Source organism: Ixodes scapularis, unplaced genomic scaffold, assembly GCF_016920785.2.
Source record: "Ixodes scapularis isolate PalLabHiFi unplaced genomic scaffold, ASM1692078v2 PGA_scaffold2__306_contigs__length_199485367, whole genome shotgun sequence".
Taxonomy (NCBI): Eukaryota; Metazoa; Arthropoda; class Arachnida; order Ixodida; family Ixodidae; genus Ixodes; species Ixodes scapularis.
The window spans coordinates 78,574,208-78,600,649 of NW_024609857.1; the positions used below are offsets into that span (position 1 = coordinate 78,574,208).

The 26,442-nt window shown below is 45.7% G+C and overlaps 1 protein-coding gene across 3 annotated transcripts in view; it reads left to right on the forward strand.

The window, feature by feature from the left end:
• LOC8027838 (glutamate receptor ionotropic, kainate 2) overlaps window positions 1-26,135 on the forward strand; it is a 319,417-nt gene extending 293,282 nt beyond the window's left edge. For all 3 annotated transcript variants that reach the window (XM_029994322.4, XM_029994323.4, XM_029994324.4), the window contains one exon: window positions 25,817-26,135. In XM_029994322.4, coding sequence (XP_029850182.2) covers window positions 25,817-25,861 — 45 coding nt within the window. In that variant the 3' untranslated portion in view covers window positions 25,862-26,135. The remainder of the gene's footprint in view (window positions 1-25,816) is intronic.
• Window positions 26,136-26,442: the final 307 nt, after the last annotated feature.

Below are 26,442 nucleotides of genomic sequence, written 5' to 3' on the forward strand. Positions count from 1 at the left end.
GGTTTTCAATAACGCTCAGCAACTTTCTAATTGAAACCATATGTCTATTTCCCCTAATTAAAAAGTTAATTAACAAATTTTAATTAATTAGCTGGCTAATTAGTATGTTTTTGGCAATCCCTGACGTCCGCCGTGTCTGGTAGTTTGTTCCCGAAGATAGTTTCTTCTTTTTTCAAACGCCCTAATTTTTAGGATTTTTGAAAGTCTTCGCAGAAACACCCGGTATATATATATATATATATATATAAAGAGTGACGAATGTTGACAAATGCTTCCGTTGATATATGGGCAAAAGTGATGTGCGCAGACACAGCAGCCGTAGGATGAAAAGAGTAAAATTCTAAAATTAGTGTAAATTAATGTAAAATTACGCGGGAAAGAAACTTCTAAACAGGACTCCGTCCTGTTTAGAAGTTTCTTTCCCGCGTAATTAGCGTTCTTGTGCCTAGTCTTCATTATTCCCGTAAACTAATACAACTTTTTTTCGGCACTTCACCCTTTTTTCTTGCGTGACTTTTTTCGCCATTAAATTAGAATTTTACTCTTTTCATCCTACGGCTGCTGTGTCTGCGCACATCACTTTTGCCCATATATATATATATATATATATATATATATATATATATATATATATATATATATATATATATATATATATATATATATATATATATATATATATATATATATATATATATATGATGCAAGTGTTCTTGGCCTACATCATATTATAATAAAGCAAAAATTGAATTAAAACTGTTAACAACAAGTTGTAACATCATCCGGGCACTCATATCGTAAAAAACTTAAAGAGCCACCAACGTATTTAGAATAAAGACATTGGGAGGGAAAGAAAGCAGCCTCTCGTGAAGTTTTTGATTCCTATCGGGGCTTCGTCAGGAATTCCGCTGGTGCATGCATTACACAGAAAACAATAAAATGAAGGTGCCTCCAGCTGGTAGACGCTACAAAACTAGGATATTGAACTAGTGTACTGAACGTTTCGAGGCCCGACAACGTAACGGTAGGCAGAAATGCAGAACATTGTTCAGTTCTACATGGTATGTTGCACTCAATTGCTATAAAGAAATTAACTCGTATAATGTAGGTGTTTTATTAATTACTAAGTATAGGATATATATATATATATATATTAGAGAGAGAGCGAGAAATATTTTATTTGTATATGAATAAACTGCCTACTTATGCTTACAAACTATGTTGTGGTCTATAAGTTTGAAAATTTAGTAGAAGGATATCCGCAAGGGCCTACGTTTTGATAGCATGCATTCAAATTGTCATTTACTTATGTTAGCAACTTCGAAGCATTGACAAACTGGAAGACTCGCGCCATAGTGTATTTCCAATAAAAATAAGAAGAGCGTTCATAAAAATCTCTTAGTAGTAACGTTTCTCAAAGGGACGAACAATTCTACAAACTTTGCAATTTCAACGGTAAACTCTAATTATTATGGAAGCTTACCGCTTGAGTTGACTTATCCTACTTTGAGAATATATTAAACGCCTTTTCGGCTGCAGCTAATTTACGTTATTATCTTTCCAGTAAAGGAAGCTGATTGTAATGAAATTTTTCGTCCGGGAGATTAGGAAAATTCAGACAGAGAATGCCATGGGTTTCGCCAGCTCGCATCTCCTCCACAAAGAGTCTGGCGGATATGTTGGAAAGCGCATATTTCAAAATCGTGGTGCATTTCATTTACGGCGGCTCCACAGGTCGGCAGTTCATTCAAAGGAAGATTAGGGCGTATATATCTGACGGAATGACAGAGCCACGTGTTCTTCACGCTAGCGGTCAACCAGTGACCGGAAAGTGACTTTTTACACTACTGTCTTACTTTTTTTTTTGTATTCCTTTCGTGTTTAAAATACTCTTTTCTGCTTCAAGTCTTAGTTGAAAAAAACGATAAAAGAAGGAAATAAACCATAAATTTAGGACATCACCCAACCTAGAATACACGACAATTTGACTTTCATCGCTTCGATTTATTCAAAATTTATTTTACATCCTTTTCTTCTAAGGGGTAAGAGGACCAGACGAGGTAGCTTCCGATTCAGCATTCCGCCTGTGATGTAGGCTGTAGGCAGTCTCGAGCTTGAAGAGCTGATGAAATGTTTTTCCAAGCCTGCAACAAAATAATACAGTCGACGAAAAAAGAAATCGAAATGGTTCACAATATATGCTATACTGTAAAACGGACTTGATTTTGCTGAATATGTTGATTCCGACGGAGACGTTAAAATTTCAAGTTTATAGTAAATAGAGCACAGAAATTCTATGCTGATGGCTATATTTTATTATCACATTCATACTGCTGTGTATAGTAATACGAAAGTTCGTAAACCACAGCATGACTTTATTTCCCAAAAAGCTGGAATGCCTTTCGATGTCTCATAATAGAAAGTTTCCCTACATTTAGAGTCGCAACAAACGGATATTAACAAAGCGCCTTTAAATTTGGTACATTTACACAATACCTTCAGTGATATAAATTATGGATTTCAATATTAGTATTTTATTTTTTCCCGTTTTTTTTTTTTAAGAAACCCTTGAGTGATACCTCCGTGAACGCCATTGAAGAATAATATAACGTCCACAGAAATGATCAAGTATGTATGAATAAAGTCCACGTCACTGCTGTCCGTCGTGATAACTGAGGGCTTGGAGGCGATTACCATATTCCATCGCGCGCAGCTAGCTAGGTAGGCAGCGCGCCCGTCACCGAATAGTTATTGTACTTGGCTTCGACGCAGAGGGCCGAGGTTGAATTCCTGAGGGTTGACGCACCTTTTTGTTATTTCGGTAAATGCCGTGTTTAGTTGTATTCGTGAATTATGTTGCTTATTCTAGGTCCAAACATTCTATGCGACGAATCTTCTACGCCGTTATTTCAGAAGCCCATGCGTGTTCATATGGAGATCGGAGTGGGAAACCGGGGTCACTGTTTTGTCTGCGCTCGGTCCTGCTGCAACGCCGACTGCAACGCTAGCCTATTTCGATTTTGTTGTGGGCACAAGCTCGCCACATTAAATTGTTAGTTTCTTTCAGTCATTTGCCGCTACATTAATTGTCATTTGTCTCATTTTCGTGAAGGTGTGGCTATCGTATTTTATGCACTTGAAGGGTACCCCTTCGAAGACACCCCGCCCAAGTCAGGTGTTCAGCCCAGGAGGGCCACCCTTGGCAGAAGACGCTGAAGCCCGAGGAAGCCGTTGTATCAAAGGTCAACCCCCGTAATTCGGTTCTCTGCCGCAGAAGCCGAGGAATATGACTGCGACGATGACTAACCCACCAGTTGTCGTCCGGCCCGTCAGTCCCCGCACTCCAACGCCTTTCACGGCGAAATGCACGGGGATGTAGAGGGCTGGCTGCAACATTACAAACATGTAGACCACCACAACAGATGGCCGACCAAGCAGCGCCTTCAGAACCTCTACGTCTTGCTTGAAGGCACTACAAGAAGCTGGTTTTTGAACCACGAAGCTTGCTTTATCTCGTGGAAATCCTGCGCAGACTAATTGAAGTGGACATTCATCAACCACCACCGTCGACAGAGAGCGGAGGATCTTCTTTGAGCATGCGCCACAATTAAGGCCCCAAAGAAAGTGTGACAAGCTTTGCTGAAGATGTCCTGCGCCTAAGTGCCCGAGCCAATCCGGAGGCTGTGGAGGAGAAGAAACGTCGCGCCCTCATGCGTGGCCTGAAGAGTGAGATTTTAGGAGGCCCAGTCCGGCAATAGCCCGACGACTGTCGATGGCTTGGTAGCCGAAGCTACCAACATCGAACGCGCGCTGACGGCCCGAGCAAGTCGCCACCACCTCCGACTCGCCGTCGAGCATGCTGCTCCAACCGTTGCAGCTTCTAGACAGGACTTGAACACTGCCGGCGTCGACAGCCTTCGGGAGATCGTCCAGGATATCATCCGGAAAGAGCTCCAGAGGATTCTACCCGCTACAGATCATGCGTTCTCACTCTTATTCTCTGAGGGCGACCGAGAGGGGTTCACCGATCCTTCCACCCTGAGGCTTCCGTCACCGTAGCAGCATCGCAGGAGCCGACTCCAAGCTACGCCGCAATCGTGCGACGGCCACCACCTACCCTGCGTCCGTGCATGGCGGCCCCCCACCTTGAACCCCTGACGCGAGGAAGATCAGGCGCACGTCCGCCAAGAACATGCTCTGTCAAGGAAGAAAGGCGTAGGGAGGACGGCCGATCGACGCCAGTTGTGCGATCACTGCGGAGAAGCCGACCGTATCTACCGCCGTTGCGCGTACCGGCAAATAGGGCTGCGCGGCTTCCACCCGAACGACCCACGTCCACGCTGCAGTGAGCGACAGTGTGATAAGAAAGAGTACCTCCGACGACGTCACTTTTCCCCGCCTGCACCTTCCGCCGTTCCCAGTCGCCGTCACTACGACGTCCAGCTTCGCCGATGCACCGACCTCGTCGTGAAAGCATGGCGCTGTTGTCGCGCCAGGAAAACTAAGTGCGGCAACCCCTGGAGATGGAATATGCCTAGACCGAAGACGTAAAGAGACCCTAAAAACGCTGGAGGCCTCCCACCTGACCGACAAAGCGCATCGAAGCGACGCTTCTGCAATGGTGGCCAACAGCCTCAGCGTGACAATCGACGGCCACGACGTGTCGGCACTCGTAGACACCGTAGGAGACTACTACATCTTAAGTGGGAAGCTTTCGCATTAGCCTCGGAAAGTGACAACGCCGTGGGATGCCCGAAAATACGAACAGCCAGCGGCCATTTAATGACGCCTACTAGAATGTGTACTGCACGAATTGAGATTCATTGTGAGAGCTGCCCCGCGAAGTTTGTTATTCTGCAAGACTGTGCGAATGACATCATCCTTTGAAAGGACATTCTATGCGATAACTTCGCCATAATATATCTCGGAGAAAACCGACTGACGCTACAAAAACCCGTCTCACCACTGGAGGAACCCAAAGCGACGATAATCGTGGTCGCTTTGCTTGCCAACCACGTAAGCTTACAGTCGCTGTCGTGTGTTTTTGTACCCGTCAGGACCGATGAAGCTTCCTGCTGCGAAACTATGCGCGAGCGAGGCGTCCAGTTGCCTGAGGAAAAAGGAATGGGAGAATTGGTGTTTTAAGAGGAGTAACCGAACTTCAAAACAGGCTTGCCGTGTTTCTGGCTACAAATATTTGCCCAGAGCTCCCGGTGATTCCTTATGAAAACTATCGCCATGGGCGACATCGAAGAACTTCATAACTCAGCCGCAATTGCTGCACTTTTCGAAAGAGCCGATTTCATCGCAGCAGAAGAGAATGCCGCCCTTGGAACTTGATATCGGCCAAAAGCTTTCTGCTACTGAACGAGGGCGGCTGCTTGACTTTCTGAGCGAGGTTGAGGAGTGCTCTACCACCACGTCAATTGTGAGACAAACAAGGGTAGCGAAGCACCGCATCGCTACTGACGACGACGCGCACACCGTCCATCACTCGCCGTACCGAGTCTTGTTAAAGGAAAGGGGAGTGATTCAAGATCAAATCCAGGAAATGCTCTACGACGACATCATTCAACTTTCAAGAAGTCCGTGGTCGTCCCCTGTCGTCCTTGTAGAGAATATGCAGCGTAGTATGGAACACTGTAGTGCTCGGTAGACTAATGTCGACTGAACGTTATGACCAAGAAGGACGTCTATATTTCACGTCCATGGAGCTAAAGAATGGCTACTGGTGGATTGAAGTTGACGAATGCAACCGCGAGAAAACTGCCTTCGCCACGCCTGACGAACTGTACGAGTTCAACGTGATGCAGTTCGGACTTTATACAGCACCAGCCACCTTCAAGTTGGTCATCGACACCGTGCTGGCAGGTCTGACAACACAGAGCTGCCTCGTCTTCCTCAACGATGTCGTGCTATTTTCACGGGATTTCGACGACCAACTGAGACGATTTCGAGCCGTGCTTCAGGCCATTAAGACTGTCGGCCTGTCACTCAAGCCTACAATATGTCAATTCGCCTATATTTAACTAAAACCCCTGAGCCACTTCGCGAGAAAAGAAGGTGTTCGCCCTGACCCCGAGAAGACTCGAGCAGTAGCAGAATTTATGCCGCCATCTGACAAAAGGGCCGTAAGAAGATTTCTCAAACTCTGCACCTACCACGGGCGGTTTATTCGAGACTTCAGAAAGCTGTCCGCACTGCTGCCACACCTAACAAAGGACGCCGTTAAGTTTGAGCGGTCAGAGGAACACCAGCGTTCAATCAATGAGCTCAAACGAACACTTGAGACACCCCCAATCCCTGACCATTTCGACCAGTTAGCAGAAACAGATATTCGCACGGACGACAGTAACACCGGACTTTGCGCGGTACTGGTCCAGAGGGAGGTGGGCGGAGAGTAACTGATCGTTTACGGAAGTCGGACGCTGTCAAAGGCTCAAAGAAATTACTCAACGGCTGAAAAGGAGTGCCTTTATGTCGTCTGGGTAATAAATAAATTCCGCCCGTACTTGTATGGGAGTTCTTTCCGCGTGGTCACGGACCACCACTTTAATTGTTGGGTGGCGAATCTGAAGGATCCCTCCGGACGCCTCTTTCGGTGAAGCCTAAGACTGCAGGCGTTTGACATGACCGTGGTCTACAAGTCCGGCCGGAAGGTCAGTGATACCGACCGTCTGTCAAGGGCCACCGTCGAAGTCGAACCCGTCTGCACCGGCGACGACAATGGTGTTTTTTCGGAGCAGTAAATGTAAGCGACATGGCTGCTCTTCAACAAGCTGATCCTGAACTGCGAGCTCTCGTCGAGCTCCTAGAGTGACGAGGGACTGCAGTTGCCCTGGTCTTCATACAAGCCGTGCCAAGCTTCCCAATTTGACAAAATGTGTTGTTAAAAGAGAACTTCGGGTACAGCAAGACAGCGTGGCTGTTCATAGTTCCTACCAACCTTCTCGAAGAAGTCCTCCAAGGATGCCATGACGACCCGACGGCTTTGCACCTTGGCTATATCGGGACACTTACCAGGATTCGTGATAAGTATTACTGGCCCAGGCTTTCGAAAATTGTATGTAAGTACACGAGGTCCTGCCACAAATGCCAACGACGGAAGAAACCACCGACGAAGCCGGCATGATTCTTGCACCCGATTTCGCGCCGACCACGTCGTTCAAGCAGATCAAAATGGATTCGCTCGGCTCGTTCTTGCCTTCAAAACAAGGGAACCGGTTGATCCCTGTCCCAACCGATTACCTAAAACCGTACACCAAGACGATATTTCCTCCCTCGGGAACTGCCGTGGAAGTCTCTAAGTTTTTCGTTAAATGCATCGTCCTTCGACACGGTGCCACCGGGGTCCTGATTACAGACCGAAGATCATCGTTCACAGCACAGCTGACACAAGAGATACTTTATCTCAGCCACACCAGCCACAGTCGAACCACGGCTCATAACCCCCAAACAAACGGGCTGACGGAGCGACTCAACAAGACAATCACTGACATGGTCTCTCTGTACGTCGACGTAAAGCATAAGACGTGGAACGAGGTGTTGCCCTACGTCACGTTCGCCTACACCACGGCGGTTCAAGAGACCACTGGATTTACACGTTTCCAGTTGGTACATGGTCGGAAGGTAACGATCATGTTCGACGCGATGCGGCCCCATGAGCCAGCTGCCAGGGTTGCTCAATGGGCAGACGTCCTCCAGCTCGCTAGGCTCAGAATTCAGGACAAGTAACCTGCCGAAGCTGCTCGCTACAAGCTCCGTGGTCGGGACGTCCACTTCCAACCCGGAGACAGGGTATGGGTTGGGACACCGATCCGTCGCCGCGGCCTGGGTGAAAATACGCTAAAGCGCTACTTTGGACCCTACAAGATTATCAGGACCTTATGGGACCTGAAGTGGCGCCTGACAGAGCACAGTTTTCCTCACGGCGACGGCCGCACTCGAGGTTGTTCACGTCGTTCGTCTCAAGCCGTTCAACACTCGATGGACTGTGGTGGGTTCGTGTTCCCGGTTACTCTTTGTGCACCGTTACTTTTGTTTTTGCTTGGTTTTGTTTTCTGTTGCATCGGGTGATGCATTTTTTAAAGGCGGAAGCAATGCCGCGCGCGTAGCTATCCAAGTAGTCAGCGCGCCTATGGCCGATTGGTTATCGTACTTGGCTCCCACGAAAAGGGTCGCGTTTCGATGCCTGGGGAGGGTGTATCTTTTAGAGCGCAGCTCTTAGGCGCCCGTTTCCGGCTTGAGCGTCATCGTCGTCGTCAGCGTAACCGCGGGTTGCATTATAGGAAGTGCCCCATAATTACGTCCTACATGAGGTCACGTGCGACGTCACGATGTTCACGCTCGTGAGGGTTACGAGGGTTACCCTCTCGATGGTTGCGAGTGCTATTCTCACGAGGTTTACCCGGGTTACCCTCACGAGTGTCACGAGGGTTACCCTCGTGACGTCACACGCGAGGTTATAAGTGACGTGTTTCCCATAATCACGTGACGTAACGTGTGACGTCATATTAGAAAGCACATGACAGATGACGTCACGTGACGTCACACGTGACGTAACCCTCACGACGGTTACGAGGGCTACCCTCACGAGAGTCACGAGGGTCTGACTCACGAGGGATGCCCTCGTTATGGTAAGCCTCGTGACCCTCGCTACATCACACGTGACATCACATATGACGTCATTATAGGAAACACGTCACATGACGTGTGACATCACGTAACGTCGCACGCAGCTTACATTGCCAATATTCCCGCTAAACATAGCGGGCAATTTTTTCCGTTAAATTTGGAGGAAAAATTTTCCCGCTAAATTTACCCTCGTGACGTCACGTGCGACAAAACGTGGGACGTCGCACGTGACGTCACGTGTGACGTTACGAGGATAAAAGTTTTCCGCTAGAATTAGCGGGGAAGAAAGAGGGGCATACCCTCCTCCTTCTCAAGAGCTGCCCTCTAATTCGGCGTTTCAGAAAGTTGCAAGCGCCTTTCATATTTCGTTATGTCTGTAAATGTCGTGTTCTGGTATATTTGAGAATTCTGTTATATTTCAGAATTCTCGTAGAACATACGAACCACATGCGTGGTTCGTATGTTCTACGAGCCGAACCTTTTACGCCTATTGTTCCAGAAGCCTACGCTTCTACATGAGGAGCTCCGGGTGGCGAGTTGGGGTCACTCAATCGTTCGCGCTCGATCCTGCTCTTACGCCGCCATCGACGTTTGCGACGCTAGCCTGTTTTATTTTGTTTAGGACACAAGTTCACCCCATTAAACGTTTAGTCTCTTTCAGTTTTGACGCCTCATCAATTGTCCTTTGTGACAATATGACCCGAATGCAACCCCGACCCGACTTGAGGAGTCTCTCATGTCTTGCCTGAACACCGAACATTGACTGCATAAAAAAAGGCGCTTAAATATGTTTCTTTATATACGTCTAATCTGACACTAGAATCTCAGTGTAACATATCGCCTTTACTTCCATGGTCATCATAATACTACACCAACACAACCTTCTTATTAATCACATGTCGCGTAGCCCCAAGTAGCACGCCAAATGAAGCATAAATGTGCTTCGTTGGTGTGAGGTGAGGTAATGTACAGTTGGTTTGCCTCAGCTTTCCTGACGGTTACGTCGTAAGAATAAACACAAGGCTGATGAAAATGCTGAACTCCGGGTTGCTCCCACAAATCTGAGAAGAACAATCTTGATGGAATATACAAAGTGTGAGCATTTGAAAGTGAGAACTGGCCAAAATGAAGGGCGTCCTCACCGCGGTTTCATTCAGCAGCTTACGTAGTTGCTATTTTATGGCACAAACTTGCGGCAGAGTTAGGGCTGCGAGAATCGGGATCACAGTTCATTCTTCTGAATAAAACTCTGCGACAACTGGGCCGCACATGCTTAAGCATTTATGGAAACATGTGGAGAGCAGGTTCCTGTTTTCGACAAATACTTTAGCTGAACCGTGAAAAGAACACTCGCTGTTGGGAATCTGATGGTGCTCTTTAACGGAAATCTGATTAGTGCTTCACTTAGCAGTGTCCCGTGAATCACCTAGTTTCTCGTCCGACTATTTTCTGTCCGTTCTGCCTTATGACATCTACTTCTAAAACTAATTATCCGGTTGTAGCACTCCCTCTGTAAGCAGTCCTTCTACCCCGACTAAGCGGATTTCCCAACGAACGGCGATAATCCTAATTCTTCGATAAGAAGCTTGCGCACATGGCACTCTAAATGCCACAACTCACGTATTCATCCTTTAGACGGCAATATTCATAGTTGAGGAGGATGCCGAATGTGAATTCATTAAAACATTAGTAGTTATGTTAAAACTAGCGCACATAAACGAATGATACAACCGACTGGGGGCCCAGAGAGGCTATTTTCAGACCACTTCAATTATTGGGTAAGCATTTTGCTGGCACTACTGAGGTTGTTTTTTAATTGTACGTCAATATTTAATATCACCAATGAAAAAGTTAATACAAAAAAGTGAGTTAATTATTCGAATTATCGTGATGCGTACCAACATTAAGTCCCCCTAGAAGTATAAGCTGCATTGACCGTATTTGTGTAGTTTTCACAGCGGTTCTAAAGCAGATCTGTATTGCTTGAAACGCTTTACACTTTTGTTTTAGAAAAGCCGCGAAACGCCGAAATACGAATATTGCTATAAGCGTCACCGAAAACCAATAAATCATTAAATTTAGGAAACACATCGTGTGCGTGGGAAGCGCAGTGGTTCGATAAAAGATTACCACTAGTGCAACAGGCGCAAACCTGAAGGTGAAAAAATGCGCCCTAGATGTCTTTCCGCTATGGCGCTCTCGAGAGTTTTTACGACTTTTATCATTAGCGCTTTTTTTTTCCGCCACTCTTGGCGCTGTTGCACGATTGGTAAACTTAGCACGAGATAAATGTGTCTCAAATTCGCTTAGTTAGAAGTTTAGATTACACTGAATAAATTTCTAATTTGAACCGTGTATTTATTTTCGCAAATTAGAAATTATATTATTTAATGATGTATGTAACTTATTTCAGCGATTATCCTCCTATATCATGTCCTCCAGGCCGTATAACGCACATACACAGTCCGCAAGAATGTAGCTTTCACTGTTTTTTTTTTTTTTAATTTTTCTAACGGATTTGTAACGCCTAAAAAACACCCTTGGTGGGCGACGGTTTAGGAACTTGAATAACTGATCCTTAGGCCAAGTTAAGCACTGCGAGAAGTAGTGTGCTGTCACTTATATGTTCGTTGTTAAGCCCTAAGTGTTACTATTTACGAGCCGTTGCGATTCAAAATTTAAATTGTTTTAATTCTTTGCCTTAGTCATACTTGATTTATTTTAGTATAATTATATTAAAGCGGAGCCTCCCTGCACACGCGGCACAGAAGCGATGGTTGTTAATTAAGCATATTTAAGACTGTCTAACCCTTGTGAACCTAACAATCAAAACAATATTTCTATCTCGATTAACATGACGGGACTAACATTTTTTTTAAATGTTTTTGTATTGATTCCTTTATGGTCATCTTAAGTATGTGCTCTCCTCTTGCAGCGGTAATGCAGAAGAGTGGCGGAAAATATCAGCAGCTTAAATTTAGAAGTGAATTATGCCCGGGATGCGCAGGAAGAATCAATAATAAAACCAAAAGCGAACACTATGAAGCGTTAGTAACAAGTTCAGTGGACTTCACTGACGTCAAGGGGCGCATCTCGTCTCTGTAAGAAGAAATCCCAAGAGTCGTTTTCCCGTCTAGTCGACTTTTCTTATTGCGTAGTCCCTTCTTTCGCGTTGCTCCCTAATGAGGTCAATTTCCTTGCAATAGCGTGTGCGCCTGAAGACACAGTGCCTTCGTAAACAAAGCTAAGCAAGAAGAGAAAGAGCAAACTAAGAGTGGCTGAAGGACAAAAAAAAATAGATTGTCCAAAACGTTTGTTTCGCTATGCTCTATTTGTGCGACCGAAACCGGTCAGAAAATAGTCGCCGAAAAAAGTAGTGTTGTCATCCCATAAAGTGACATTCGTGCGGAGTCCTGACGTTGCTATTGACGTGAAACAGGCACCTCCCGCTGAGTTGTACTAACAGTTAAAACAGGCTGGAGCTACTTTTGGTCGTCATTATTAGATATTAAATTGCACAGTTGTATTTTGATACCATTATGGGTACCATTAGCGTGCCTTTGTGCATCTAAATATCACTACAAGCATCATATGACGCCTCTTTGACTCCATGACTACTAATCTGTTTCTCAATAAATTAGAAAATTGCGGGTTCAATCACCCGATGAGGGTAATTAGGGTACGCAAATACGTAGCGTAATGCATTGTGTCGTCTTTTCGTGCGTGTACTTGCACCAAATAAATCAAACAAGCACAGTACACCCACCATTCCCTTCCGCTTTTAGTGCATGCGTCTGTGTTTGGATGTATTCTGGCCTTTGACTGCGTCCTAACGCCTGGCGATAGGTCCTGAAGCACAGCGCTCGTACTGTACGTCTCCGCTCTGGTGGGGACGCCCCAACGCTGGAAACTTACACCCATGCGTCGTTCACTCTAAGTTGAGGCCGCATTGTAAGCTATTAACTCGCCTGACCAATAAAAACGGTTTTTTTTTCGTCACGTGACCCCGCTCTCGGCGCGTTGGTTGGGTTTAAGCGTGATCACGTGTCGAAAGATACGTGTATGGCAGGTCCAACCAGCACGGATTTTCCGGTGCACTGTCAGCTTAAGGATGAACGGTGTATAGCAACGGATGTAGTAGTAGTAGTACCATGCCTTCGGCCGCCGGCGCCGCGCGGAATGTAGCGCTGGAAACGATGGCTTGCTCAACGGCAAGAAGACCTTCGCTGGTGGGCTCCGCCTCGGTGTTTCTCTATCGTGATGGCGCGACATTCTCCGGGTCGCGGGGTAGGGCGGGGCGGGGGGGGGGGGGGGGGGGGGGGGAAGGGGAGGGAGGGAGGGAGGGCGGGGGGGGGGGGAGGGAGGGAGGGAAGGGTCAGAGATTTAGGTTAGCAAGCTGCAACGTCCAAACTCCAGTGTTGCGACGCAATGGCACGAATAAGTTAGTAAATAATCGCAACTAAGTTAGTGAATAGTCAATGTCTGCGAAGTTAAAATCGGTAGAAAATGTGAGCGAAAAGCTGGCGTGTCATGATGAGAGCAGTTTGGTATAGATATTTATATAGAATAATGGCACCTTAAGTTACCGGACTTATAAGATTGAGTGATAAGAGGAATTAGACGACGGTGTGATTACTTTAATGTCGATGTGTATCTTGGCATAACACTGAAGAATTCCTGTGAGTATGCGATCTCTCCTTAAATATAATATTTAACTACGTGTGTGTGTGTGTGTTTTTAAGGTAGTTATTTTACGATACCAATGGCACTAAGACCATATCCACCGTTCTTTTGTATGAATGGAAATCTCAAGAGAGGCCCATTACGACTGTTTTTTTTTTATACAGACCGGAAATCAGTGTGGTGACAGTAGCTGTCAAAGCCGCAGGACTAACGTATTAAGAAAGAAAGCTGAGGCCGCGTAACTATGCACGGGTCATAAGCGCCCAGTTGGCAAAAATCTCTTATGTTAAACTAAAAAAAAAAAAAAAAATCAAACAATATTCTGTGTGCTGAAAGATAGCGTTTGTTTTGTATTTTTGTAGCACTGACCTACAATAACAGAATAAATATGCGTCAATGAGAAGCCGAAAAAGTGCCGCTCATGCATACAATATAAGAATATAATAGCGTGAACTTCATTACAAGCCACGACGATAGCATGTCGATGTTTCCTGATATCAAAAGCTATAAATGAAAAAAAAATATACTTGCAAATTTTACAAGACAGAATGCTTCCGCGAAACAAAAATTGTGTTTCTTAGCAATACCTCTGCCTGCGGTGACCCCTGTCACACCCGTATTCCTCCCCCTCAACTCAGAGTGTCAATCAGGGAGAGTACCGTATCGGAAATCTGCGCTGTCTAGTTGATCGTTTCGAACTGTCATTTCTCAAAGGTTCCGCCTGCACATCCTGTCCTGACCGTTCCCGCACCACACTCGGAGTCTGTATATCGGCTCTAGACACACAAGAACCACCCGTGTCACGCACACCATCCTTAGGTAGGTTTACCACACTGTGCAATGGTGTCTGCCTACCTACGCTTTCTTGGGGCCGCATGAGGGTTTGTTGTGCAAGAGGCATGTCCACTACACTCTCCAATGGTGGCTGCACATTCATGTTGACTTGTGCACTCTCCAATGGCTGCTGCACATCCAAGGTGTCGTGTGGTGGGACTGGGGTTCGTTGCCTCAGGTGATCTCCGTGGCGATTCCAGGTACCGCCCTCTTCCAGCATCACTCGTGCCGACGATGTACTGGTGGAATGCTCAGCTATCGTAGGGACCCAACGATCCCTGTGTCTGAAATTTCGAGCCCAGACACAATCACCAGGCTGTGGTAATCCGTCTCGCCGTACCGATTTGTCCGCTCGCTCCTTCTGTTGTAGGTGCTTAACCCTACTCTAACTCGGAGATCTGGATGCAGCAGGTCCAGGGGAGTGTTTAGGTGTCGCCCCATCAACAACTCTGCTGTAGTTCGTCCGGTCAGATGGTGTGGCGTCGTTTTTGAAATTCAAAATAATTCTTGGAATCTTGACTTCGAAATATCCTGGTTTAGCTTTCTTGAGCTTTTATTTAATTGTTTGTACCACCCTCTGCAGCACCGTTTAAGGCTGGGTGATACGGTGGAATAGTGATAGCACGAACTCCATTTCTTGCCAGCAATTCTTTGAATTCCGCACTGACGAACGCCGGGCCGTTATCACGGACGACCACATCAGGTAGCCCGTGTGTGGCACAGATTGATCTAAAGCACTCCACTGTTGCTTTAGCCGATGGGGAGGGCACCCGGTGCACTTCCACCCACCTGGAGAATACATCAACTAGCACCAGGAAATAGATGCCCTGAAACGGCCCCAGAAAGTCTACATGTAGACGTGACCATGCGTCTTCCGGGAATGGCCATGGCATTTGTTGCACCGACCTCGGCGCCCGCCGGTGAACTTGACATATGGCACAACCATTTACTTTGTTTTCAATAGCCTCGTCTATGCCTGGCCACCAAGAAATGGCTCCGAGCGACCATTTTCATTTTCTCAATACCCGGATGTGCCTCGTGTAGCACGCTCAACACTGCTGGCCTTAGTGATGTTGGTACTACTATTCGGCAACCCCACAATATAAACTGTCCTGCACTGAACATACCTCTAGCCAACATGAGAATGTCCTCCAGTCAGCAGATTCCGGCAGACGCTTCCCAGACCACAAAGCCTCTCCTACTGTCGACACTATGGAATCCTTACTTGTAGCCTGTGCTACCGCTGCTGCCGACAACAACGATGGAAACGCCTTTTCCAGCATGAACACTTCCCGGACCACGTGGTCCTTAAACGAGGATCCAGGCAGTGGCAGCCGACTCAGCCCATCGGCATTTCGTAGATCGACCCCTGGTCGATATACGAAATGCTCTTACTGCTATCGACCCCCAGTCGATAGCAGTAAGCGCTCAACGTTAACGCCCATCGAGGCACTCGAGAAGAGCACTGTTGTGGGATTGCCCGTTCATGTCCTAGAAGACCTAGCAATGGCTTGTGGTCTGTGCAAATGTCGAATCGTCGACCCCACACGAATTGGTTGAATTTTGTTGCTCCGTATATTGCGGCCAGGGCTTCTTTATTTAGTTGGCTGTAATTTTTTCACCTGTGGTTAGACGCCTGGATGCAAAAGCAATAGGCCTTTCTTCCCCGGAACTTGCTCTGTGCGCCAATACCGCCCAGCACCATATGGTGACGCATCGCAGAATAGTACCACCGACTGGCTCAGGTCATAATACACTAGCACCGATGCAGACGCCAACATCGCTTTGCTCGTATTGAACGCCGCTAGCTCCTCAGGACCCCAACTCCAGGCCTCCCCTTTTTTCAGCATTTCATGAAGGGGATGCAACACCGATGACACGTCTGGCATAAACTTCCGGTAAACGGCTAGTAGTGCAGGGTACCTCTGTAGTTCTTTTACATTCGACGGTTCTGTCGCTTCGATTACCGCTTCGATTGTTTTTTTGGTGCGGGGTGAATTTCTTCAGCGTCAATAATGTCTCCCAAGTATTCCACACTTCTTTGAAACAGTGAACACTTTGCAAGTTTGAGTTTCAACCCGGCCTCACTTAACTTCTCTAAAACTGCCTCCAGATTCTGGCAGTGGTCATTTTCTGTGGCCCCTGTGACCAAGATGTCGTCAAAATAGACAATGGTGCCGTTACAATCTCGAAGAAGATTTTCCATCTCTCTTTGAAATATGGCGGGAGCCGACGCCACTCCGAAAGGCAGCCTGTTGTATTGAAACAGTCCTTTCTGCGTGTTAATTGTGACAAACTTTATAACTGCCGGCTCCAGTTCAATCTGCTGGTACGCATCGCGGGGATCTAGCTTAGAGAACGTTGTTCCCCCAAAAAGTTTCGCCCACATTTCTTCCAGTCTCGGTAACGGATACACTTCTGTAATGGCCACTTGGTTGACTGTGAGTTTAAAGTCGCCACAAAGTCGTATCCTATCATCCTTCTTTAGTACAGGTACGATAGGCGCCGTCCACTCTGACGTTCGTACGGGGGTCAAAATCCCGTCGCGCTGTAAGTGTTGCAACTCTTGCACTACCAGGTCTTGCAACGCAAAACGCACAGTTCGCGGTTGAAAAATTCTGGGCCTGGTTCCCCCCGGTAAGCTGATAGCCGTTTTCATTCCTTTCAGTGTCCCTAACTCTTCAGAAAACACTGACTGAAATCTGCCCGTCAACTCTTCAGTGATGCTCACCAGATGCGCATTGACGAGGTGATCTAGAGGCATGTTGAATGCCCTTGCCCAGTTCCGTCCCAGAAAAGCCCGGGAACCACCCCGTGCCACAAACAAAGGTAGTAGCTCAGCTTTCCTGCCAAACTCCGCGGTGACCGTCGCCCTGCCGACTACGACAGCCAGCTGACCGAAGTATCCCCGCAGTTTAACAATCTATGGTTCGATGACGGTATCTGGAAACAGCCTATTGAACTCAGTCTCATCTATAACCGAAAACACAGCTCCGGTGTCCAGCTCCATCTTTAGTCTTTCCTTGTATCGTCACTTCTGCGAAAATTGGCGGGTCCTTGAACTCTTTTCGCCCATTCCCCAGTAGCGCTATTCTTTCGCTCGGGGTTAATGGCCAGAGGTCCCCCAAGACGCTCGAATCTGACTCTTAACTGTCTCGAGCTTCCATAACGTGCACCGTACGGTTTGCTGGTGTCTGAGTCGAGTTGAGCGTCTGCTTTTTGTTTCCTGCGCGATATTTGTCGTTGCTGCTGACTCTGCTCTCGTGGCTTGCCTTGCTCTGGCACAGTCTTGATATATGACATCGTTGCCGGCATTTAAAACAAACATTATTTATAAACTTGTACGTTGATTCCCGGTGCTTCTTGCCACAACAAAAATGGCTGCGTCGTTCTTCCCCTGACTGCGCCGATGTCGACGGTGCTGTCACGCGGTTCACCGCTGTCTCGGCTGTCCCGCTTGCTCGGTCGGTTATCTGCTCAGCAAACCTTGCGGCGGCTTCTATGCTTGTGATTAACTCCACTGCCCGATCCACGTCAAGTTTGGCTCTTGCAGTAGCCTCCTCCGCATTACGTCATTCCTGATGCCGTGCACGATGCGGTCCCGAAGGTTGTTTGACAACTCCGACTTGAATTCGCGCCGGTCAGCCAACTGGTGCAGGCGGGCGACAAACTCCTTGACGGTTTCCCCGATGTCTTGTGTGTGGCAGTAGGAATGATACCGTTGTACAATCACCGATGGTCGCGGGGAGTAATGCTCTGTCAGCAACTGAAGACTTCTGGCGAGAGGGGCCTCTGAAGGTCTCATGGGTGCCAGCAGCCTGTGCAGCAATGAGTACGTTGGCCTGCCACAGCTGCTCAGAAACGCGGCTCGTTGTTTGTCTGCGACGATGTTGTTCACGATGAAGTACTGATCCAAAATCTCGGCATACTCTTCCCATTCCTGACCGCTTTCCCCCGTGAACGGCTCTAACTTTAGCATGACGTTCGCGGTAGATTTTGCCGGAACCCGGTCAAAACCTTGTTATAATAACATGGTTCGTAGTCCTATTCTCGTCGCCAGTTGTTAAGATAACAAATAACAATTTATAGCTCGCCGGAACAGCAGTACTTGCCAAGCTCCTCGTAGCCCCGTCGTCCTTCTCCTCTTCTGCTCAACACTAGCTGGTACGTTCACGTGCGGCTAGCGCCCTGTCACCCGCAGCCCCACTGTTACAACTGTCACAAGCCCTGCTTCATAGCTTTCTGTCGTAAATGCTGTATACTGGTGTCACATTTCCGAATATACAATCGCATAAATATAAGATCACGAACTAAACCTTTCGAGAAAATCCTTGTATCAACCTTGAGTTTAGCGTGTTAACTCAAAGTAGGAGCCCCGTCGAAGCTCTGCCCAGCAAATTTGAATGCGCGTTTACAGCTTCATTACATGTGCTTCTTGCAGTTCAGCTTTCAGTCACTTTAAGAGCGTAGCGATTCACCGTGACACGATTCATTCATCGACTCCCAAAACAAGCCCAGTGGGTGGGCCGTTACTTTAGAGGCTGCAGCTATCCGAGGCGTTCGGAGGCATTGTCTAGACTCCAAGCGTGAACTCGGGAGCGGCGGTGGAATTAACGCTGCCGGTAATGAGGATCTCAAGAAGGGGAAGGCCGCTGTCCCCGTCGGTAATGGGAAACGGGGACTAGCTCGTCGAGGAAAGGGAGTGGGGAAGAGAGAACGCCAAGGGGGAAAAAAAAGAACGTGGGCCGAAAATTGGACGGGGTATAGAAAAAAGTATATAAAAAAGCAGTATGCAAGGCACCTCCGCCGGGACTCGGGGCTTCATCCATTTCGGTAATGTCGACGCTGACAAAATTTGTCATCTCCGATGAGCGCGGAGCTGCCATCGGCGTGAGAGATGGTGCAGGCAAACGGTGCCCGACACTTTCTACTGGGGAGTCGAGGGGCACGACAAGCCTTGGAGGCGACGGGTGCCGCCGTCCTCCCCCGAGCCACCTTGTTCGCATTTCCGGACACAAGCTTCCTCTCTGATTTAGTGTTTTATATTGTTTTTCCAGCGCTATCCCATCGGGCCTGAAAGTATCACGAAGTATATTATGAAGTTTTCTCGGCGTCTTAGGTGGCAAGTATCTTAGCCAACTTTTCGAGATAAACTTTCTCGCGTTATGCAGTTGTGTCGTAACATTAGAGGGCGGTTCTTCGGGGTTAATGTAGATTTTAGGGCCTTTTTTTTCTTTTTTAAATTAACATATTTGTTTTTTGTCTAAATGAAGCGGACGAACACGTTACGTAACCAGTCATGCAATCCCGCTGTGATTCCTAGCAGACACTAGTATTCGATCGTATTTGATCGTCGCATTGATGCCGACCATAGCACCTGATTTAGTTGCTACACACCGATGCCTTGGGACTGCTAGGGTGGTTTAGTATTGCGTTGATCAACAAAAATCCGTTTGTTCACGGAACGCGCCTTTAACTTTAATAAAAAACGATATGTTTAAATTATTTGTTTCATTTGATCATAACAAATAACTGTAATTAGCTTCGAAGTGATGATTTTGCCCTAACCATAATTACGTGAAAACATATTTGAGGATGTAAAAGCCCTAATAATTAATCATTTATATTTGTAACAGCAAAATGATTAAGCAAATCATATTTCCTGTTTGCTTGCATGCGTGCTTCTAATCAATTTTGTGTGGGATTGTTCCTTACTGTTTAGAAATAAAAACGTTCAATGGAAAAAAAGTACACATTTACTAAATACGTGACTTGTGCCTTCTCTATTATCTTGCGGGCGTTTACGTTCAAATAAACCTAGCACTGATCATGGCAAACCAGCAACGCAACTCTTGATTCTCTTAGTACAGTGTAGACATATCTCATCTTCAGACATATGAAGTTCGGCTCGAAAGTTCAACATACTAAATACCTAAATCTCTCAGACTAAAACACATTCAAACACTTCTATTTAAGTAAACCTAATCAGCATCGTCCCCATGCATTGAAAACGCATCGAATCCAAAGCAAGGTTGATAAACGGCTTGGAATAGCAATTAGTTAAACCAATAATGAATTGGTTAACAATACAGCCTTACAAAACATACACGACATCACGGGCACCGCCTCATACGGTCCTAAACTTTAAACTAGTGCTCTGGCTGCCATCTCGAAAATACGGTGTGCACTTTTGAACATTGAGTGGCATAATCCCGAAGACGTCGGGAAGAGTGTATTGCAGACACCCATGATAGCGGATGGTTTGTAGGGTAGAAAGTTCTGTCCTGGGAGTTTCCTACTGAGGCCGAGGTCATATTTCCACGCCGACGTATTGCCCACCTCTGATTAGGTGTTAAGATAACAGGTCGGACTGGTGTACTTGGTGTTTTTTTTTCTGTTATTTTACGGACACCGTTGCTTACACTGTAAAAAAGGTTGACATTTTTTATGGTGTTCTTTAGTAATTATTTTTTTTCTTTATAAATATACAAATATTATGATTTAATTGATACCATTTATCTAAAGCACTCAGTGATGAGATCTCTGGGAAAAAGGATGTACAGCGGCCACTGAAAAATAATAGCACAAGTGACCGACGACCGGATTGTCAAAATCTCGGCACGCGGCGTTATTGTTCCCAAGCGCGCCGATAGCGAGAGTGTCAGTCACGTTGCATGTCTCAACGCGGGGCTGGCCGGCAGAAAATTGGGGGATAAGATAGCTCTTAAAATGGAAGACTTTAGGATGGGCTGCTTTCTGCCAGCCGTCCCAGCGTTGAGACATGAAACGTGACCGTCACTCTCGCTATCGGCGCGCTCGGGAACACTAGCGCCGCGTGCCGAGATTTTCAAACTCCGGTCGTCGGTCACTTTTGCTACTCTTTTTCCGTTGCAGCCGTACTCCCATGTACTTTTTTTAGAGCGATGCTGTTCATGGATAGGTTTCCGTGAATTTTTTATGTGCGTGACCAAAAACTCTACGCTCGCTCCGCCGCACGCGCCGTACACACACGCCTTTCCCGTAAAAAAGTTTCGAAGTAAATAACAAGAACGAAGCGTTTGCGAACGCTCGTGCCAGATTCCATTTGTTTTAGGTTTTTGCTTTAGTACACTTGCTTCTGCAGACGCCGGCAGGTGCGGCAAGTGGAACACCATTCCCTGCATTCTCCTTGATGCTTGGGCGATTTAGCATTAGTTCTATTCCATAGATTAGTTATCAATAGGCACTATTTGCAAGATCGGTAGACTCTCAGATAGATAATGAAGGTTTCTCAAAGATTTGCCGCTATGCGGCCCGCGTCGGCCATGTTTACGCTCGCACTGCCCTTTCTCTGTAATTGTTCCAAGCGCTTGCGTGCCTTGTTTCCTTTCCTGCCGCTCTCTTGAGGTGGCGGTCCCGTCGCACGCGTCTTCTTTCCGTGGGGTGGCGGCCTCGTCGCGCGTGTCTAGTCTCCTCCGGCTCCTCAGGGCGGGTCTGTGTCACATGCAAAACAGCTTCACTGGTCATTCACTTTCAAAGAGTGGAATGGCTCATGATTTCTTTCAAGAAATTTTTATAGCGTAGAACTTCAGACAAGAGGGAAGTAACAAGGGCAGTTTCTATAGTCTGCGACTGGTTAAGAGCTGAGTGGAACCTCCTTTCTTCTCTTTTCACTTTAGCAGCTCGAACGCTTGCGAAGAATTCGCCTCCTCTCCGGCGTTCGCTTTGGTAAAGCGGAAAGAAGTGGGATACGCTTACCCGGAACTCCTAACTTCTCACCAACTATAAGCCTCAACACAAAAAGTAAGGAAAAGGTGGCGGTAGTTCTTTGAGCTGAAAACATGAAACCTCTAACTTTGTTGAAGGTTTCGCATTAGAAATCCGGGGACTACTAAGCATTTCTTATGATTTGTGAATGCGAAAGCATGAATGCCGCTCTTCCACTTCATTAGATAGTCTGCGGCGTAGTGGCGTGGACGGCCGCGTTTGGGCACTGCCAAGGTGGATGCCGACGGTCGAGCGAGCGTTCTGGTGAAGCGGCTGCGCTGCGTTGAGCTCGGCCGTACAACCTCTGCGGAGTTTGCCCGGGCGGGCTCTGGGACCAGGCCGGCAACGTCGTACCTCGCCTGGCCGCTGCGTGCGCTGCGCCGCCATGGAGATGGCATCTCTGTTGGAGGTTTCTGGAACTACGCCACATAGAGCAATTGGGAGCCTCGTTTCTTAATGACCCGAGCAAGCCAATGGGAGCCTAGTTATCAGAAATCGGCTTCACTTCGCTCCATTTGGAGAGGTGAATTTAGCTGCCCTTTTACGTGACGTTTTGCGCGGCTTCAACGTTGTGAGGCTTCATATAGCGGCTCCAGTTCGCTCCATTGGGACAGGGGTATTTAGCTGCCGTTTTCCGTGGCTTTTGGCGTGGCATCAAAGCTGGGAGCCTTCAGATCGTTGCTTCACTTCGCATCATTGGGAGAAGAGAGTTTAGCTGCCGTTTGGCGCGGCTACAAAGCGGATGACGTCAGCTCGCTCCATGGAACAGTCAATGCTTTATCATTAAAAAAAAACAAAAAAAAACAAACAGGCAGACACTAAAATACACACGTCAATTGCACGTCACTAAAAAAGTTGTGTATCGACCTTGTAACTCATGTAAAAAAAATGACAAACTCAGCAACGCCGGCAGCCCCGTAGCCCTATTGTTGTTTGAACTGATTACAGATAAAATATTAAAGGACAACACATTAACGCATAAAATTCTTCGCCATTAACTGCACATATGGGCTCTCTCATCATATAAATCTCTTCACAAGAAAACGTAAAACACGTTTTACATATCAACTTGCAGAACAATGGAGACTAAAAATTGTAAAAGCCTATGTGTAGTGTAGTTTATAATTAATATTTACAAGGAAACAGAATGATAAATGAAGTACAATGTATAAATATATTTGATTTTTTTCTGCGGAAAACTATCGGTATGACAAGTAAAGCTTTCGTTTAATAAAAACAACATCTCTCTTTCTCTCTCTCTCTCTGTCTCTCCATATGTATATATATGTATAGATAAATAGCGATAAATAAATGTCACAGTCGAGCTTTTGCTAAAGTTGCACCTCATACATTGCCACTCTTTGGAAACACAATAGACGTAAAAACGTGCCCGAAGACGTGAGGTGAGCCATTAGGAGCACTTTCCCCTTGACTGCACACCCAGCTAGAAACGCGGCAACAATGTCAAACACAGATCCACCCATCTTACCGGCAACTTAAAAAAATGAGCTTCGAAGTTGAACGCAGTAAGTGACTGTCTTGGTTTATCTCTGTCGCTGATGTTTATTAGAGCTGAAATTTCCAGAAAACAGCACACAATGCATTGAGTATTTTTCTAAACGTGTGAGCGAAAATGACATTACCCTAGTAAAAAAAATCATTTGTATGAGAAATTTCTTGTGTCCAATAAACACATATGAATCATACAATATATATAAGAACATACAAGAACATATAAGAAACATATAAGAATTATATGAGAACTATATAAGAATTATATAAGATATATAAGAACCCCATAAGAAACTTATAAGAAAGTTCCCACTAGTTTCTTATATGGTGCTTCTATGTTCTCATATATCTTATATGGTTCTTATATAGTTCTTATATGGTTCTTATACGGTTCTTAGTTGTTCTTATATGTTCTTATATATCTTGTATGATTCATATGTGTTTATTGGACACAAGAAATTTCTCATACAAATGAGAATTTTCAGATTTTCAGAAACTGCTTTAGCTGTATTTTATTTCGGAGACGCTATACATATCCATGTTTGGAGAATAGAAGCCTTAATTTTTTGTGCCTAATTTGTCCTTGTAAATATTCAAGGAAACGTCAAATAATACATTATGCATTAAAACTGCTTATTTCGCAATAGTGCCAGAGAGGAAATAAATCATATTGCTTCGCTCTGTCAAATCTTATTGTGCGATTGAGTGTGCGCCATATTCAGCGATTTTACGTAATTATAGACACAGCGTGCTACTCAATCATCAAATATCAGTTTAGGGAACCGTACAGAGTTAAATATTTGTGAAAACGTGAAATTAATGCTCTTATGTTGGACTTGTATACAAATATGGGGTGTGAGAGCAGCGTGATTGAGAAACTGGGACTGCCTTACACGCGTTGTAGTAAACATCTGTGTATCTAAATGTTTTACAAACACGTATGTACGTAAAACAAGACTTTGCTAAGCTTCCTAGCTCAAACATCATCAATATGCTGTATTGCTGTAAAAAAATACTTTTCGATATGTAAACAATGGAGAGTCGCATTTAAAAAGGGTTATGAGGAATCTGTTTAATAAGCTTTGAAGCAGTCTTCCCTAACACAAACTAATTATAGTGAAAGCTACACCTTCGGGCTCTACCTTCCGGTTTACTGACGCCAAGGAATATCTTTCAATTTCAAGAAGACAAGAGTAAACATTAAAAAAGAAGTGAAAGCAAACTGGGGCAAAAAATCACCACAGCAAAAAAAAAGGAAACCATAAAGGAAAAAAAGAAAAACGGGTTACGCGTCTATTGGGGCTTATTGGGCCGTCTATTGGGGCTTAAAACCAGAACACGCTCATCGGGAGGCTAGATTGCCCGTAAATATTTAGGAGATACGGCTGTACTTGATATCTTTATAGTATATTGAATATACGTGCCGTACATATTTGTATTATATTACTCGCACGGTATGCGATTCGTGAAACCAAGTCTTTTCTGCACTCGACTAATTTATTTTTAATGCGTTAGCATTAGTGCCGCGCAGTGGGGGACGGCGGGTGTACCGCTGGGGCGCGTGTGATCCCCCCCCCCCCTTTGCCTTCATTCACGCAGCTTCGCGGCGGCAGCCTGCGGATTGCTCATTATTAAATATTAACCCACCCTGGGCCACCCGTACGCGCCGCCTCACGACGCCTCGCCCCGCCGGCGACCCAAGTGCGTGCTCGCCTCTCTGTCCCTCACCGCACCTCGGTGGTTTGTTGTCACGGCACGCAGTCGCTCTCTATAACCCCGACCTGCTCTCACCACGGAGAAAAGGGATTTCGGGAAAGTTCACTCCGCGAAAAAGTGCTGGGAGGCTGAATTCACACTGCTTTGTTGTGTATAACCGCTGCGCGAAAGGCTAACGCATTTCTTCCGAAAATCGTCCTGGCGGTAACAGCAATTTCGGCCCGTTTTTTTAAAACATAGTTCACTACCGTTTCTTATTAGTCCTGAACACAGTTTCTGGGTGCATACGAAGGTAGCAGATATTATTGGTCCTTGTTGCAGTGATTGTTTAACTGTTTCATGTATAAACTAATGAATGGACATAATGTGCCAAGGAAACACCGCATGCTGCAAAGTAAATGTATTGGCTTATGAATGCGCTTCTAAGCATTTGTATATGGATGCAGAATATGAACAATTCTTTCGTCTTCTGGATCATATATTTTTATGCTTTTAATGAAAACGCCTGCACGCACATGGTTTACCATTTTTAATATCTGGAGAGTTATAAAGTTTTGTCTTTTAAAAGGACGGGAAAAGACTATTATCGTAACAAAAGAGCAGCAGCGACCACATGAGTTAGAGAAATAAAGAAACACGCTTTGCCACGAGAACAGATGTGTCTATATGTGTTCCCTTTTTTCCTTTTCAGAAGCTACCTTTTGAGCTCGAAGAACAGAAGGACAGCCGTGTTTGACCCTCAGCGTATAAGAGATTTTGGGCATCCAGATCTTCTTTTGAAGATGGGATGTGAATAAGACAGTGCTTCACTAGTCGTGTCTTCATCTGACTCTGTGCACGGATGTTCTCTTGGACACTGAACGGACTTAATGTTTCTTGATGACATGTGGTAGGGAAGTGTAAAACATCTGCATGAAGTGAACATTGAAAAAGTATGTGGAGTATGTTGTTCAAAAGAGCTATTCGTACCACCTTCATTTTATATGCAAATAAACTTGTCACCATTTGTTGGCTTAATGTGTACGCGTTTATATAAAAAAAGGCTTGAGGATAATTGTGATTGTCGTTTGATCTTAAACGTTGAACCTATTGTGTCGTGGATACTGTGATAGCGAAAGGTTTTCCAATCGTTTCTTCTACAAGAGTTATCAATAGGCAACGATTGGCCGAATTATTATTGCAAAACGTTTTTACGAAAAAAATACTCGGCTAAGTTTACAACTTCACAGTATGTAATTTCACAGATATTCTAATTATTTTTAAAAGAAAATCCCAATATGGACTTTTATTGCATCTTTTTTTGGACATAACAGTTTT